The following is a 15,555-nucleotide window of genomic DNA, read 5'->3' on the forward strand; positions in this document are numbered from 1 at the left end:
AAGCTGAAAGTTACGTTGTGCTGCTTTAAAGCATTATTTTACTAACATAAAAATATAAATACAAATATAAGAACTCAATCTTACCAAAAATAAAAAGTAAAAAAAAAAAACTGCCAATGGAACAAGAGAACATTTTTTTTACAGAAATGAAGTTGAGTTTATTTCGATCAGCAATCATTGAAAAATGTCCATTCAACAAAACAAGAAAGGGTCAGGGCTGAAGCTAACGAGCTTATAGATGCCCTAACCTTTATACCATCAAGACTGAAATGAGTGAAAATGGTTTTCTAGAACAAGTTACTTTTTAGGTGACATTTTGACTGGATAAGACAAGTAGTCTTGGTAAGATTTTGACTTTTTGTAGGGTTTCAGGTTTACTGACAAATCTCTCATCCAGACAGAACATTTCAGCCTCCTATCTTTCCATCTGTAGAACCTCCTCATGCTCCTTGTAGTCCAAGGCCTCCTGGTCTGGTCCATCATGGTCTCTTACAACATCATCCAAGTGTCTCTCCTTCAGTCTGCTGCGCAGAAGTGTCTTCACCTTAAACAAAACAATTCATGCATTAAAGCAGCACAACGGAACTTTCAGCTTTGTTGAGTTTGGCGCCTCCTTTGGACAAAAATCGGTAGTGCTTTACCAGAAAGAACACTCCATTTCCCATGAGCACCAGCGCGTACTGCCGGAAAACCCCCGTCCCCGCCGCTGCATTTGTTTTGATGAGAGAAGACGGGACGGACTATCAAAACGACTTTTCTGTTTTCAGCGGTCGTTTGCAGGATGGATAATGAAGAGGTAATGTATCTATTTTTGGCTAAACAATATAATATGACGATGTTGAAAAACACTAAGTTCAAATTGGTTTTATTAAGTTGTTTCAGCGAGATAATGCGCCCTTCAAACTCATACGCTCTGCACCTTTTTCCTGTCACGTTTTTTTAGAGGGACTTCGTCATAAATTAGTAGTCCAACATACTTACTGACAAAATAAAAAAATACTTCATAACCTGTGAATAACTGAATGCCCATTCCTTATATTTTGCAGATCAGCCCTGCACAATTTTACAGCTCTCAGGAAAAATACTAGAAATGTTCTATACATTTTCTTCGCATTGCATTATTTCCTCTAGTGCTGTAATTCTATTCAATTGTATTATTATTTTATAAAGCTTCCTCATTGCGAATTACACATTTTTATGATCACTATTATTTCTCTGTCTGTTGTTGATATTGTCAGTAATTTTAGAATTACCAAAACCCAAGACGAATCCCCAGTATGTGAAAACATTCTAATTTTGATTCTTATTGATCATAGAATTCTACATTTACATTTGTATCATAACAATTCTGTCTCTTGTTTTATCAGGAATCTGCTGTTCGTGAGAACACCTCTACCTCTGCATCATCAGTTTGAACCCCCACAAAGACAGAACCGACACGCAGCATATATATCATATGCATATATCGCCAGTTTGTGCTCTGGCAGCATGATCTTTGGAAAATAAGAGACACCTTTCCAGACCCAATGGGACAGTACAGTGGTTTCAGGGCTCGCCGTCTTCTGTAGAATGGAACCTTTATGAGGATTACTGCAAATATTTTGATATTGTTTTTTTTTTGTTCCATTTATTCCTGTACAGTTGTTTTTGTGTGTTTTAAAATAAAGACATTTGTGCAAAACAAGACAGACTTTTATTTACACACCTTTCAGAAAATAGAACATTCTTGAACTTTGTCATTTGCATAGTGACAGCAGTTATCCCATACATACTTATTATAAACAATAAGTAATCTGTATCACAGTAGCAGTAATGAACAACTGTATGACAGGATAAATTACTGTGAATAAAGTAAACAAGTGTAAATATAGTAGTAGAAAAATAAACTAAAAATAATGAACTGATAATAAAAACTGAACTATGAAACAGTGTAAGAAGTTACTGTAAATAAATATAATGACTATAGTAGCAGTAGGATCTTGTGTCCATCCATGTTTCGTGCTGGGAGAGTCCGCGTGCGATTCACTGCTGGAGTGTAGGAGAACCTTCCCTGATGATTCACTGCTGGAGTAGGAGAACCTTCCCTGCATGAGGATGTGATTCTGGAAGTTTTCCAGATCTGATGTAGTCCTGCAGAGTGTGAGAATAAAGATACAAAAACATTATGTCTTTCTGATAATTACTGACCTATAAATCATTCAACATATTTTGTTGATCACAAGTTTGAATTTTTTTCTTTGTTGAAGTCACTGTAATTATGCAGAAAGTAAAAGCAAGTAATGTATAGCTATAGAAAAATTAGAGAAATGTATATATTTATACACTCACAAGATAAAACTACACATTATAAACACCATATAAGGTTTCTTTTACTACTCTTGATATTATTTTAATATAATTCCAACAAAGTAGATTCATTTTATATGCTTTTTATGGTGTTTATAGTGTATTCTTTTTATCTGGAAGTGTATACTTTGCCTATATATTTCATTTTTCTGGCTATATTTTACTATATCTACAAATGTGATGCTTTTACCATCAGTGTATAAGTATCTGTATATACAGACCTGAAGAGTCAAAAGGTTTACATAGATATTGACATTTGATACAGTAGCAACACTTACACCAGCTGTAGTAGTTTCAGGATAATTGTTTTTGTAAAACACACTGACATAGGTGTTGACAAAAGTGCATACCTGGAGGTGATGAACGTCTTTACATCCTTCAACCATCTCGTCCAAGACGACGGCGCTACAAGGGCTTGTAGCGAGTGAACGCCGGGCCAATGTTTATTCTCCACCGGGCATTTAGCTTGTTACTCTCCCGCTTTCTTTTTTTCGCCTCCTCCGCTCCGTTAAAACTTTTATTTTCTTCGTTTTTTTCGCTGCTTCGGCCATGATACCGGCTCCTCGTTTAGCTCAACACCAGCTTCTGCTGAGCTCAGCCTCTGCGCTCCAAGCCCCGCCCATTTTTGTCTCGACTACGAATCGGGAAGGAGGGGGAAGTGACGTGTGTGCCGTAAAGCAGTCAAGGTCGTAAAATTTGTAGTTTTTTAGTGTGGCAGGGTTCCTACCATGCTCCTCAAAGTTACATAGTGCCAGTGAAAGCGATACAGACCCCCTCAGATCATGACAGAGGTGTCATTAAACCTGTTGGAAGTTGATGTACCATCACAATGACTCTGGAAATATGATATTAAGGTGGAAAAGTTACGTAGTGTCGCTTTAAGTATTTTTGTATTTATTTTGATACAGACATAAATAGTGATAGTGCCTGCTGCGTGGGGTCACAGTGCTTTTGGCATAAATAACAGACCAAACCTTCCTCAGTTTGCCTGAGCAGGTAAATTGGTTCAGCCACCGTTTGTCAAACCCACTGGCTCTGTGTTTTTGAGAAGATCTGTAAAGATGAATAAAAAGTCATGTTTAAATCACGTACACGTTGGCTTCGCGTTGAGATGCTCCTAATGACTTGGAAACTGACTGAAGCCTAATTTATGGTTTTGCGTTACACCAACGCATATCCTACGGTGTACGGTGCGCTTCGCCGCGTACCCTACGCCGCAGGCTCTGCGTCGATTTAACCATAAATCAGCCTTAACGTTACCCTCGCCTCTCCAACTCGTCCTGTCCTGCACTCTGACCCTCGGTATCACCTTTCATGCATATTTGTTACTACTTTCAGCCCTTACAAAATTGCTGCATCTCGTCGGTAACATGATTTATTACTTTTTAACTGCCTGTACGTTAATTGTCTGCACCGTTTCACCTGCACTCTTGCTTGTCCTGGTCGCGAGGTCGCTTTTTAAAGTACTGTGTATATATACCGAATATAAGAAAAATAAACAAGACATGCTAGGATGCAAAAAAAACAATATTTACCTCTTTGAACAGCCAGGGAAAACCAGGACGACGATTTTTAATACAACAAATAGCGGAAAAACTAGAGATGCACCGATCGATCGGCCCCTGATCGGGATCGGGCCGATAATGGCCCTATCGGTTTTGATCGGAGATCGGAAAATAATAGTTCAGAGCGGCGGATCTGATGACGTTTACAACAACAAACCCCCGCCCGCGCGGGCGTTCCCGCATCTCAGACCGAGCGGTCCTGAGGAGTTTTACAATGTCTGAAGGACAACAAATTTGCAGTTTGCAAAGTGTGTCCAAAGGAGATACCATTAGGAGTAATGTTACAAAAGAATTTCAACACAACGAAGCTGATAAGACATTTGAAAGTTCTTCACACGTATATTGTAGTATATTGTGTTTTCAAAGTTGGCTGCAGCAGAAAAAAGGGAGAGAAAAAAAGGAGCGCGCGCAATGGCACTAATCAGCTGAAACACCTGTAACAGAGACTTATAAACGACAGGAAGAAAAATAAAGAATTACATCGTAAGGTAATTAATTCATATGCTTTGCTCTTCAGCCGCTTTCTGTTGTAGAAGACGTCGGGTTTAAACACGTTTCCAGCTTGGATCCGCAGTGCGCAGTGCCGCGCTGCTGCGTCGTTAATATTTCACTGATGAAATCCCGTCGGAGTTTTACCAGAATATATACAGTCACATCCAAAGCCACATGCAGGACGACAGTCGTGTCAGTCGCTTCAGGAGGGACCTGTGGAGCTCTAGTGTGAAGAGTTTTGCTTCACTCACAAGAGTTTCCTCACACGCGGCGGATGCTACCGCTAAAGCTTTCACAAAGCTTAATAATTAATAATTAATTTTTATTTTAAGATTTAATTCCTCTTTCCACAGGAAAACTAAGGTTTATAGTTTACAAATTGTATCAACTTTTAGAGAGTGACATGTCTGCTGTGTGTGTTGGTCACATGTTGTACATAATTATTACCACAGGAAAGCTGAAGCCACTAAACTACACTTACTCTTTATAAGCCGAGTTTACACCTAATCTCCTAATTTTTATACCTAATAATACAATGTCAGTGTCGTGTACATGAGACAACAATATTGACGAATTTATGGATTTCACCCCGTGATCGGTGATCGGCAAAATCGGGATCGGCCGATACTGGTTTTCGAGATCGGTGATCGGTGATCGGCCCTCAAAATCCTGATCGGTGCATCTCTAGGAAAAACACGGAAAATAATCCTGGAGATTTCGTCTTCTTCTGCTGGTGCTCTGTCGTTGAAACAGCGCCCCCCCATAGCGGCGCAATGCTGCAACTGCAGTCAAAATAACATCCATCCAGGGCCGCTCGGTGGCGCAGTGGGTTAAGCGGCGGCTCATATACTGAGGCTACAGTCCTCCTCCTGCAGCGGTCGCGGGTTCGAATCCAGCCCGTGCACCTTTGCTGCGTGTCTTCCCCGTTCTCTCTCTACCCCTTTCCAGTCTGCATCTCAATAAAGGGCCACTAGAGCCCAAAAAAATCTTAAAAAAAAAAAAATAAAAAAAAAAATAACATCCATCCAGTGAGTCCAACGCCTGCCAGAAAATAACAGTTTTCATGACAACAAAGTTTTGAGAGCTGGGGGCGGCACGAAATTAGGCGGAGGCGGCCGCCTCCTAATTTTGAATGCAGGAAAAACCCTGATAATTCACTATAAAACAGTATATCATGATAATGCCAAGAATAATTATTAGAATTAGAATTGGTAATATATATATTGCAATGAGGGGTGAGGTGTCAAAAACACCTGATGTAAAGTTGTTAAAAGTTAGAGAATGTTTCCACTAAATGACAAAATCCCCAGAGAAATAGTTAAATCATGACTGATCCGTTCTGGATGGAAACCAAGTAAAAGTTAGACGGAAACGGCTGGTTTTTCAGAATGTGGGGTTAATTCTGACCCGGCCGGCTCACGGGTCATCTCCTATGACCCGTGAGCCGGGAAGTGTCCGGGGAAGACCCGGACACTTCCAGCCGGTGAGGACCGGACCGGGACCGGACTCACCCTGTCCGTCCGTGTGTTTCAGGTTCAGCACGTCCCGCCAGACGCTCACCTGGGTTCCAGACTCCTTCTCCAGGTGAGTCCAGCTCTCTGCAGCTACTGAGCATGCTCACAGGGAAAGGGGCGTGGCTTGAGTCCAGCTGAGTCTCTGCGGCTACTGAGCATGCTCACAGGGAAAGGGGCGTGGCTTTCTACCCAGAATAACACGGGTGTTCCTCACGTCGACCCAGAGGAAGGAAATGGACGTTAAGGAGGGTTAAGAAGCTCGTCTGGGGGGCGACCCGGGTTCTCCTGGTCCAGAGATACGGGGCGCTAACATCCTGGCCGGTGAGGAAGACCCGGACACTTCCAACCGGTGAGGAAGACCCGGATACTTCTAACCGGTGAGGAAGACCCGGATACTTCCAGCTGGTGAGGATGACCCGGATACTCCCAACCGTTGAGGAAGACCCGGATACTCCCAACTGGTGAGGAAGACCCGGATACTCCCAACTGGTGAGGAAGACCCGGACACTTCCAGCTGGTGAGGAAGACCCGGATACTACCAACATGTGAGGAAGACCCGGACACTTCCAGCTGGTGAGGAAGACCCGGATACTCCCAACTGGTGAGGAAGACCCGGATACTCCCAACTGGTGAGGAAGACCCGGATACTCCCAACTGGTGAGGAAGACCCGGATACTTCTAACTGGTGAGGAAGACCCGGACACTTCTAACCGGTGGGGAAGACCCGGATACTTCCAACTGGTGAGGAAGACCCGGATATTTCCAACTGGTGAGGAAGACCCGGACACTCCCAACCGGTGAGGAAGACCAGGACACTCCCAACCGGTGAGGAAGACCCGGACACTTCTAACTGGTGGGGAAGACCCGGATACTTCCAACTGGTGGGGAAGACCCGGATACTTCCAATCGGTGAGGAAGACCCGGATACTTCTAACTGGTGAGGAAGACCCGGACACTTCCAACCGGTGAGGAAGACCCGGACACTTCCAACCGGTGAGGAAGACCCGGACACTTCCAACCGGTGAGGAAGACCCGGATACTTCCAGCTGGTGAGGATGACCCGGATACTCCCAACCATTGAGGATGACCCGGATACTCCCAACTGGTGAGGAAGACCCGGATACTCCCAACTGGTGAGGAAGACCCGGACACTTCCAGCTGGTGAGGAAGACCCGGATACTTCTAACTGGTGAGGAAGACCCGGGCACTTCTAACCGGTGGGGAAGACCCGGACACTTCTAACTGGTGGGGAAGACCCGGATACTTCCAACTGGTGGGGAAGACCCGGATACTTCCAATCGGTGAGGAAGACCCGGATACTTCTAACTGGTGAGGAAGACCCGGACACTTCCAACCGGTGAGGAAGACCCGGACACTTCCAACCGGTGAGGAAGACCCGGACACTTCCAACCGGTGAGGAAGACCCGGATACTTCCAGCTGGTGAGGATGACCCGGATACTCCCAACCATTGAGGATGACCCGGATACTCCCAACTGGTGAGGAAGACCCGGATACTCCCAACTGGTGAGGAAGACCCGGACACTTCCAGCTGGTGAGGAAGACCCGGATACTTCTAACTGGTGAGGAAGACCCGGACACTTCTAACCGGTGGAGAAGACTCGGATACTTCCAACCGGTGAGGAAGACCCGGATATTTCCAACTGGTGAGGAAGACCCGGACACTCCCAACCGGTGAGGAAGACCAGGACACTCCCAACCGGTGAGGAAGACCCGGACACTTCTAACTGATGGGGAAGACCCGGATACTTCCAACTGGTGGGGAACACCCGGATACTTCCAATCGGTGAGGAAGACCCGGATACTTCCAATCGGTGAGGAAGACCCGGATACTTCTAACTGGTGAGGAAGACCCGGATACTTCTAACCGGTGGGGAAGACCCGGACACTTCTAAACGGTGGGGAAGACTCGGACACTTCTAACCGGTGGGGAAGACCCGGATACTTCTAACCGGTGGGGAAGACCCGGATACTTCTAACTGATGAGGAAGACCCGGACACGTCTAACTGGTGGGGACCAGACCCGGACACTCCCAACCGGTGAGGAAGACCCGGACTCCTTCAGTTCCGCAGTGCGGCAGCGATTCATCGTCCACATAAATTGATGCTTTTTATTTTTATTTTGCACTTTTTGCACGTGGTTGTTTCTGTCCCCGATCTGTGAAAGTCGTATCTTCTGCTGCTGTAGTGGATTATTAAAACATTTTATCTTCTGCTGCTCTAGTGGATTATTAAAACATTTTATTTCCTGCTGCTGTAGTGGATTATTAAAACATTTTATCTTCTGCTGCTGTAGTGGATTATTAAAACATTTTATCTTCTGCTGCTGTAGTGGATTACTAAAACATTTAATCTTGGGTGTATTTGTTACTAACTGGATCCGAACTGTCTAACTCCTCCTTGTCCGTTTGTCTTCAGCCTCCTGAGCGGCCGCATCTCCACCCTGAAGGACGAGACCGGAGCGGTGAGTCCACCGCCGTGTTCAGGTCTGGGCCGGCCCCCCCTCGGTGGGACGACCCGTGTTTACGTCAGGTCTGGGCCGCCCCCCCATCGGTGGAACGACCCGTGTTCAGGTCTGAGCTGCCCCCCCTCGGTGGGACGACCCGTGTTCAGGTCTGGGCCGCCCCCCCTCGGTGGGATGACCCGTGTTCAGGTCTGAGCTGCCCCCCCTCGGTGGGGGAGGACCCGTGTTCAGGTCTGGGCCGCCCCCCTCGGTGGGGGACGACCCGTGTTCAGGTCTGGGCCACCCCCCTCGGTGGGACGACCCGTGTTCAGGTCTGGGCCGCTCCCCCCCTCGGTGGGGGAGGACCCGTGTTCAGGTCTGTATATAAAATAAAAACGGTCCAAATCATCCCCCCCTGAAATAAAAACGGTCCAAATCATCCCCCCTGTAAAACTGCCATCCCTCCTTTCCATCCCTTATGTCATTTCATCAATGAATGTGGTTTTACTGCTATTTCAACATTTAGAGTCATCACCAGAAAAATAACTTATTTGACAATTTTCACCTGTTTCAAGTACATTTTCACTTGAAATAAGTAGAAAAATCTGCCAGAGGGACAAGATTTATCTTCTTATTACAAGCAAAAAAATCTTGTTCCACTGGCAGATTTTTCTACTTATTTTAAGTGAAAATCTAAATCAAAAATCGTTCAGCCCTACATTAGAATCATAAGTGCTGTCACCTCATTGTAAACGGCATCATTTGGTGAGGCCATGCAAACCTGTATTTATACTAGCGTGGACATTAATGTTTTTCTACAATATTTCCTCCTCATGACAGTAAAATATGCCATTCTAAGCCAATTTACTGCAGCAATTCCTTTCCAAATCATTAGAAAATGTGGTTAACACCCAGTTGTGCATGAAAAAAAAAAAAAAGTGATATACCGTGAAACCGATATAATTTTGAAAAATACCGTGATATAAATTTTTGGTCATACCGCCCAGCAGTAAAAACTAGTTTGTTGAGGAAAAGATATTAACTCTATTTGTAGCTGCAGAGGAAAAAAATAATCTCACGAGGAAAACAAAAATATTGCTCACGCCTCGGAGCCTCTTCAGCATAATATAGCAGTCAAAAAAAAAAGAAAAGAGAAATAAGAGTAATACAAAATATGTACTGTATGTTGTACTATTATACAAATTAAATTCGCCTCAGAAACTTTGCACTGATGTCAGTGCCCTCAACGTTCTCCACCATTCCAATGTAATTATAGGATTTTTTTTTTACCTGCAAAGTTCACAATGACGAAGTCACCAGCAGACATATTCTTGTCACTATCATCATCTGAGCGACTGTAGAAAACTGTTTTTTTCTTGGTTCTGATTTGTTTCGACCCTTTCAGAGTCTTTTTCTTCTGCTTTTCAGTCTTTTTATTTGCTCTGTCATTGTGTGCCTTCTCCAGCTCCAGGGTTTCTGGAGTGTCGGTCAAGATTTTAGTTTTCACTTTCTTCCTTTTTTATTCTAGGTTTAGTTGGTGTGCCTTTAGGGAAGGGAAGTAAGTCTTCTGGGGACACATACCCCAAATGGGCAGGAGAACCAGTAGCATCACTTGTGGACGAGTGTTCAGGACTGATGATTCTGTTCAATGGTTCAGATAAAGTAGCAGGTGGCATCTCTAGGTCTGGAACTGCTGAGCAATCAGGACTCACGGCATGAGTTGATTTTACAGGCAGGTCAGCTCTGTTTGCTGGCTCCTCGGGATTTGGCCTGTCTGTGACCATGGATGGGGCATAATCTTCATCTGGAAAGGTATCCCTGTTAAAAGGGAATATGCCTGTTGTTTTAAATCCTGAGATGATGTTCCTCGGTGTCATTGCTGACATGAATGCTTCCTTCACAAGTCCTGGAATGTCATACATTGTTGCGGTTTTACCAGGGTTTGTACGAATCCAACCATCCATGGCTCTATTGTAGTAGGTCTTCAGTGGTCCATAGACTGTTTTGTCTAAGGGTTGCAAGCGATGGGAGGTGTGAGGTGGCAGAGTGAGCATGACAACACCATTTTCCTTTGCAGTTTTCAATTCAATTCAATTTCATTTATATAGCGTCTAATGCAACAAAAGTTGTCTCTAGACGCTTTCCAGAGACCCATACCCAGAACATGACCCCCGAGCAATTATTACATAAACAATGGCAGGTAAAAACTCCCCTAGTGGGAGAAAAACCTTAAGCCAAACAGTGGCAAGGAAAAACTCCCCTTTAGGAGGGAAGAAACCTTGAGCAGGACCAGGCTCATAAGGGGGGACCCTCCTGCCGAAGGCCAGACTGGTGGGTCAGGAACGGCAACAGCACAGCAGGCAGGTGGAAGCAGCAACGGGATGACCAGGGGTTGGGACCGCAGGCCAGCATGCAGCTCCCGAAGCTCCGGCCCAATCAGCAAGTCCCAGGTTGGGGTGCAGGGTCGGGGAAAGGTTGAAAAGGGGCAGGGCCAGGGAGAGGAGTCTTGAGGGACGAACCTTCCCCCCCCTCCCAAAAGGGGCCGTTACCCTGCCCCTCTGACTCCCACACTGCAGGATCCGGTGTTTTGCATTCAGAGATGCTCTTCGCCACCGGCAGAGGATGCTGGACCAAGAAAAAAGAGAAGAGAAAGGGGGGGGGCAGCACAAGAAACTACAGGAGCGACTCTTAACACACTAGAGTTTACACTACCTAGAGATTTAGCAACACCAGCTAGAGGTTTACTAAACACTAACTATAGGCTTTACTAAACAGAAATGTTTTAAGTTTAGTTTTAAAGGTGGAGGTGGTGTCAGCCTCCTTAACCCAGATTGGAAGTTGGTTCCATAGTAATGGTGCCTGATAGCAGAACGCCCGCCCTCCAAATCGACATTTAGATACTCTAGGAACTACGAGTAAACCTGCACCCTGAGAACGGAGAGCTCTGCCAGGAACATAATGCACTATCAGGTCTTGCAAATAATGCGGAGCTAAGCCGTTTTGGGATTTATACGCAAGTAATACAATTTTTAATTGTATTCTGAATTTTACGGGTAACCAATGGAGCGACCCTAACACTGGAGAGACGTGGTGCCTCCTGCTGATTCCTGTCAGTACTCGTGCTGCTGCATTTTGCATCAGCTGGAGCCTATTCAGCAAATTACTTGGACATCCTGCTAATAACACATTACAGTAATCTAGTCTAGAAGATACAAACGCATGAACTAGTTTTTCTGCATCACTCTGCGAGAGGATTTTCCTAATCTTTGCAATATTACGGAGATGGAAAAATGCTGTTTTACAAACCTGATTGACATATGGTTTAAACGACAAATCCTGATCGAAAACAACACCAAGGTTTCTACTCACAATTTTCACAGCCTTCAGTTAAATGTGAGATTCATGATTATCAAGAATCAGCAGGGTGATCAATAGAGCAGTTTGTGTGACGTATGAAGTGTTCCAGAAAGATGACAAAGGCTTCTTCATTCATCCATCCAGATTTTGTTGCCTGACCTATGGATCCTGCTGGTGATCCCCTGATTAAGTGGTCCTTGAAACGGACACGGGGAAAGATGAACATGGGTGGGGCTGCATTTCCAGTGGCATTTACTGCACAGGCCACAGTGACAAGCTCCCCTCTTTCAGCAGATGTTACAGAACCCACTTGCTTCTTCCCCATTTCTGTTACAATTTGCTTCGGTGTCTGCACTGTTGTAACACCAGTTTCATCCATGTTATAGATCATATGTGGGGGGAAACTGTACCTGAAATAACATTCAAAATTAGTGCTGTTAATCAAAGAAGCTTAAAGCAGTTTGAGGTTGCAGATTTAGTCAGTTTATGTGGTAGGCCTTGTCTATCAATCATAATGTTACCTGTCCATCACTGAAGTGAGGTTATCGAAGAACTCCCCCACATTGTGCCTATTAAAGGCAGTGGCTCTTCCGAGAGAGGTTGCTTCAGGAGTGCGGCATGACAGATGGTGGCGCATCCTAAAACTCATGAACTAATCACGTCCTATAAAAGGTTAAAAGTTGATATATATCAGGGGTGCCGAATCCTGGTCCTTGAGAGCCCCTATCCAGCATGTTTTAGATGTTAATCAGACAAGCTAATGAGGTTGTAGTATTTTAACTAGAATCAGGTGTGCTGAATTGACCAGGACTGATAAGAGGGGGAGCCGAGGAAGGCGTTGACTTTGGAGGGAGGTGTGGTTATCAGCAAGTGTGTGTGAGCGGTAAGTCTGTGAAACTTCGCCCCAGTGCTGCTCTCAGCCAATGTCCTTGATGTTATCAGACGGCCCGGTACAGTTCTGATCCAGGTCCACAGACCCGGTACAGTTCTGATCCAAGTCCACAGACCCGGTACAGTTCTGATCCAGGTCCACAGACCCGGTACAGTTCTGATCCAGGTCCACAGACTCGGTACAGTTCTGATCCAGGTCCACAGACCCGGTACAGTTCTGATCCAGGTCCAAAGACCCGGTACAGTTCTGAAACAGGTCCACAGATGTTCCTGGGAGAGGGGAGGGCTAGTGGGGGCAAAGTCCCTTGTTTTCATTCCACCAGGGAGATTGTGACTGGAGCGGCCTGCCAAGCTGCCCTGTCAAGGCCAGATTATAGAATCAACAATTATATTGAAAAGAAACGGGCAGACTCCAGTAAATAAATTTGCCTTGCCTTTTCCGTCTGCCTTAAGTCTGTGGTTCCTCAATGGCGACTCCAAACAGACGAATTGTGATCAATTCCCGCCAAGCCGAGCTTCCAACTTCTCCAAGATCCATCTTGCCAATGAGCTCAAAGACCGCCGCTAGCCTGCGATTCTGTTCAAGAATCGCATCCAGCTTGCAGTCTTACTGCTTCCCCCTTCTGAGGCGCCGAATGGTCCTCCAGAATTTCCTCGAGGCCGACCGAAAGTCTTCCTCCATGCTCTCACCGAACTCCTCCCAGACCCGGGTTTTTGCCTCCAGGACCGCCCAAACTTGGTCCACTCGGACTCGATGTCCCCCGCCTCCCCCGGGATCTGAGAGAAGCTCGATGAATCCAGAATGTATGACATTTTTAGGGCCCGAGCACTTACAGTGCGAAGGCCCTATTGTATTTGTAGGAATTTTTTCTTTCTTTACTCTTTTTTCCCAAATGAGAATTGATAAGGGAATTGATAAAAACCGAATCGTTAAGCACAATGAAAAATGGTTGGAAGATCTTATCAATACCCATCCCTATTAATGAACTATTTTGATGGTTTTCGTGTTAGTAGCTTTAACCATTTACACTTTTGATTTGACGTACTGAGATGTTTCATCTGAAGGTTTCTGGCTGTCAATAACAGCACTGAGACAGACAGCACTTTATAGAAACTGAAAAGCTTTTGTGAGTCGGCCAACAAGATGATTTAATTCTTCTTATTCTCTGTCCTTACAGAAACATAAAGGCAAAGAGAGACCCACAAGTTATCGTTGTGATCACTGCAAGAAAGTCCTCACCACTTCATCAGGTCTGAGAAAACATAAGATGATTCACACTGGAGATAAACCGTTCACTTGTGATCAGTGTGGAGCAGCTTTTACCAGAAAATATCATCTAAAGATTCACCAACGTATTCACACTGGAGATAGACCGTTCACTTGTGATCAGTGTGGAGCAGCTTTTACCAGAAAATATCATCTAAAGATTCACCAACGTATTCACACTGGATATAAACCGTTCACTTGTGATCAGTGTGGAGCAGCTTTTACCACATCAAGTGATCTAAGGACTCACCAACGTATTCACACTGGAGATAGACCGTTCACTTGTGATCAGTGTGGAGCAGCTTTTACCAGAAAATATCATCTAAAGATTCACCAACGTATTCACACTGGATATAAACCGTTCACTTGTGATCAGTGTGGAGCAGCTTTTACCACATCAAGTGATCTAAGGACTCACCAACGTATTCACACTGGAGAAAAACCGTTCACTTGTGATCAGTGTGGAGCAGCTTTTACTGAGTCAGGAACGCTAAAGACTCACCAACGTATTCACACCGGAGATAAACCGTTCAGATGTGAACAGTGTGGAGCAGCTTTTACCCAACAAGGTAGTCTAAGGACTCACCAACGTATTCACACTGGAGATAAACCGTTTAGGTGTGATCAGTGTGGAGCAGCTTTTACCCAACGAGGTAGTCTAAGGACTCACCAACGTGTTCACACTGGAGATAAACCGTTTAGGTGTGATCAGTGTGGAGCAGCTTTTACCCAACAAAACCATCTAAGGACTCACCAACGTATTCACACTGGAGATAAACCGTTCACTTGTGATCAGTGTGGAGCAGCTTTTACCCAACAAATCCATCTAAGGACTCACCAACGTATTCACACTGGAGATAAACCGTTCAGATGTGATCAGTGTGGAGCAGCTTTTACCACATCAGGTAATCTAATGACTCACCAACGTATTCACACTGGAGATAAACCATTCAGATGTGATCAGTGTGGAGCAGCTTTTACCACATCAAGTCAGCTAAAGAAGCACCAATGTACTCACACGAGTGATAAACTTTAAAGATGTGATCAGTATGAAGTGTGGAATTGCAAAAAACACCTCAGCACAGCAAAAAAAGCTAAATAATCAGACAAGGTCATACAAAAACTTGAAAGACTAACGTATGATGCCCCCTGGAGACCTCTTGGGAAGGTGTTCCTGGCATGTCCCACCAGGAGAAGAGCCAGGACACACCAGAGGGAATGTCTTTTGGCTGACCTGGGAACGTCTCTGGATCCCTCCAGAAGAGCTGGAGGAAATGTGTGGGGTGAGGGAAGTCTGGACATCTCCGCTCAGACTGCTGCCCCCGCTAACCAGTCCCACATCAAGTGGATGAAGATGGATGGATGGAGAAAATCCATATATCTGCAAAAAGCACACATTTATTGTAATACCATACTGAGATACAGAATGTAATCTAATTATAGCATTAACTATTCCACAAATACTGCATTAGCACATCTCTAACATCTCTTCCTCCTCTCCACCCCGAGCCACAGCCACCACTGGCTGAAGTGTTGCTGCTGCGGGTTCATCCTATGATGTTTCATACGTCTTTCCATGACTTTCACACAGATTATGTAGTGGACAGGAAGTCATCACCATTCATTTCACCAGTCGGACATCACAGAAGGAAACCTGCTGA

The 15,555-nt window shown here is 44.9% G+C and overlaps 1 protein-coding gene across 2 annotated transcripts in view; it reads left to right on the forward strand.

Moving 5' to 3' along the window:
• The window catches only part of LOC133442073 (gastrula zinc finger protein XlCGF26.1-like), a 55,792-nt gene that overhangs the window by 2,982 nt on the left and 37,255 nt on the right, over positions 1 to 15,555 (forward strand). The window contains exons 2-4 of one of the 2 annotated variants that reach the window (XM_061719984.1): positions 5,937 to 5,987; positions 8,355 to 8,400; positions 13,806 to 13,878. In XM_061719984.1, coding sequence (XP_061575968.1) covers positions 5,937 to 5,987; positions 8,355 to 8,400; positions 13,806 to 13,878 — 170 coding nt within the window. Of the gene's footprint in view, positions 1 to 5,936; positions 5,988 to 8,354; positions 8,401 to 13,805; positions 15,032 to 15,555 lie in introns of those variants that run through there. The other variant, XM_061719983.1, reaches the window with a different exon arrangement.

Source organism: Cololabis saira, chromosome 4 (genome assembly GCF_033807715.1).
Source record: "Cololabis saira isolate AMF1-May2022 chromosome 4, fColSai1.1, whole genome shotgun sequence".
In the NCBI taxonomy this organism is placed as follows: domain Eukaryota; kingdom Metazoa; phylum Chordata; class Actinopteri; order Beloniformes; family Belonidae; genus Cololabis; species Cololabis saira.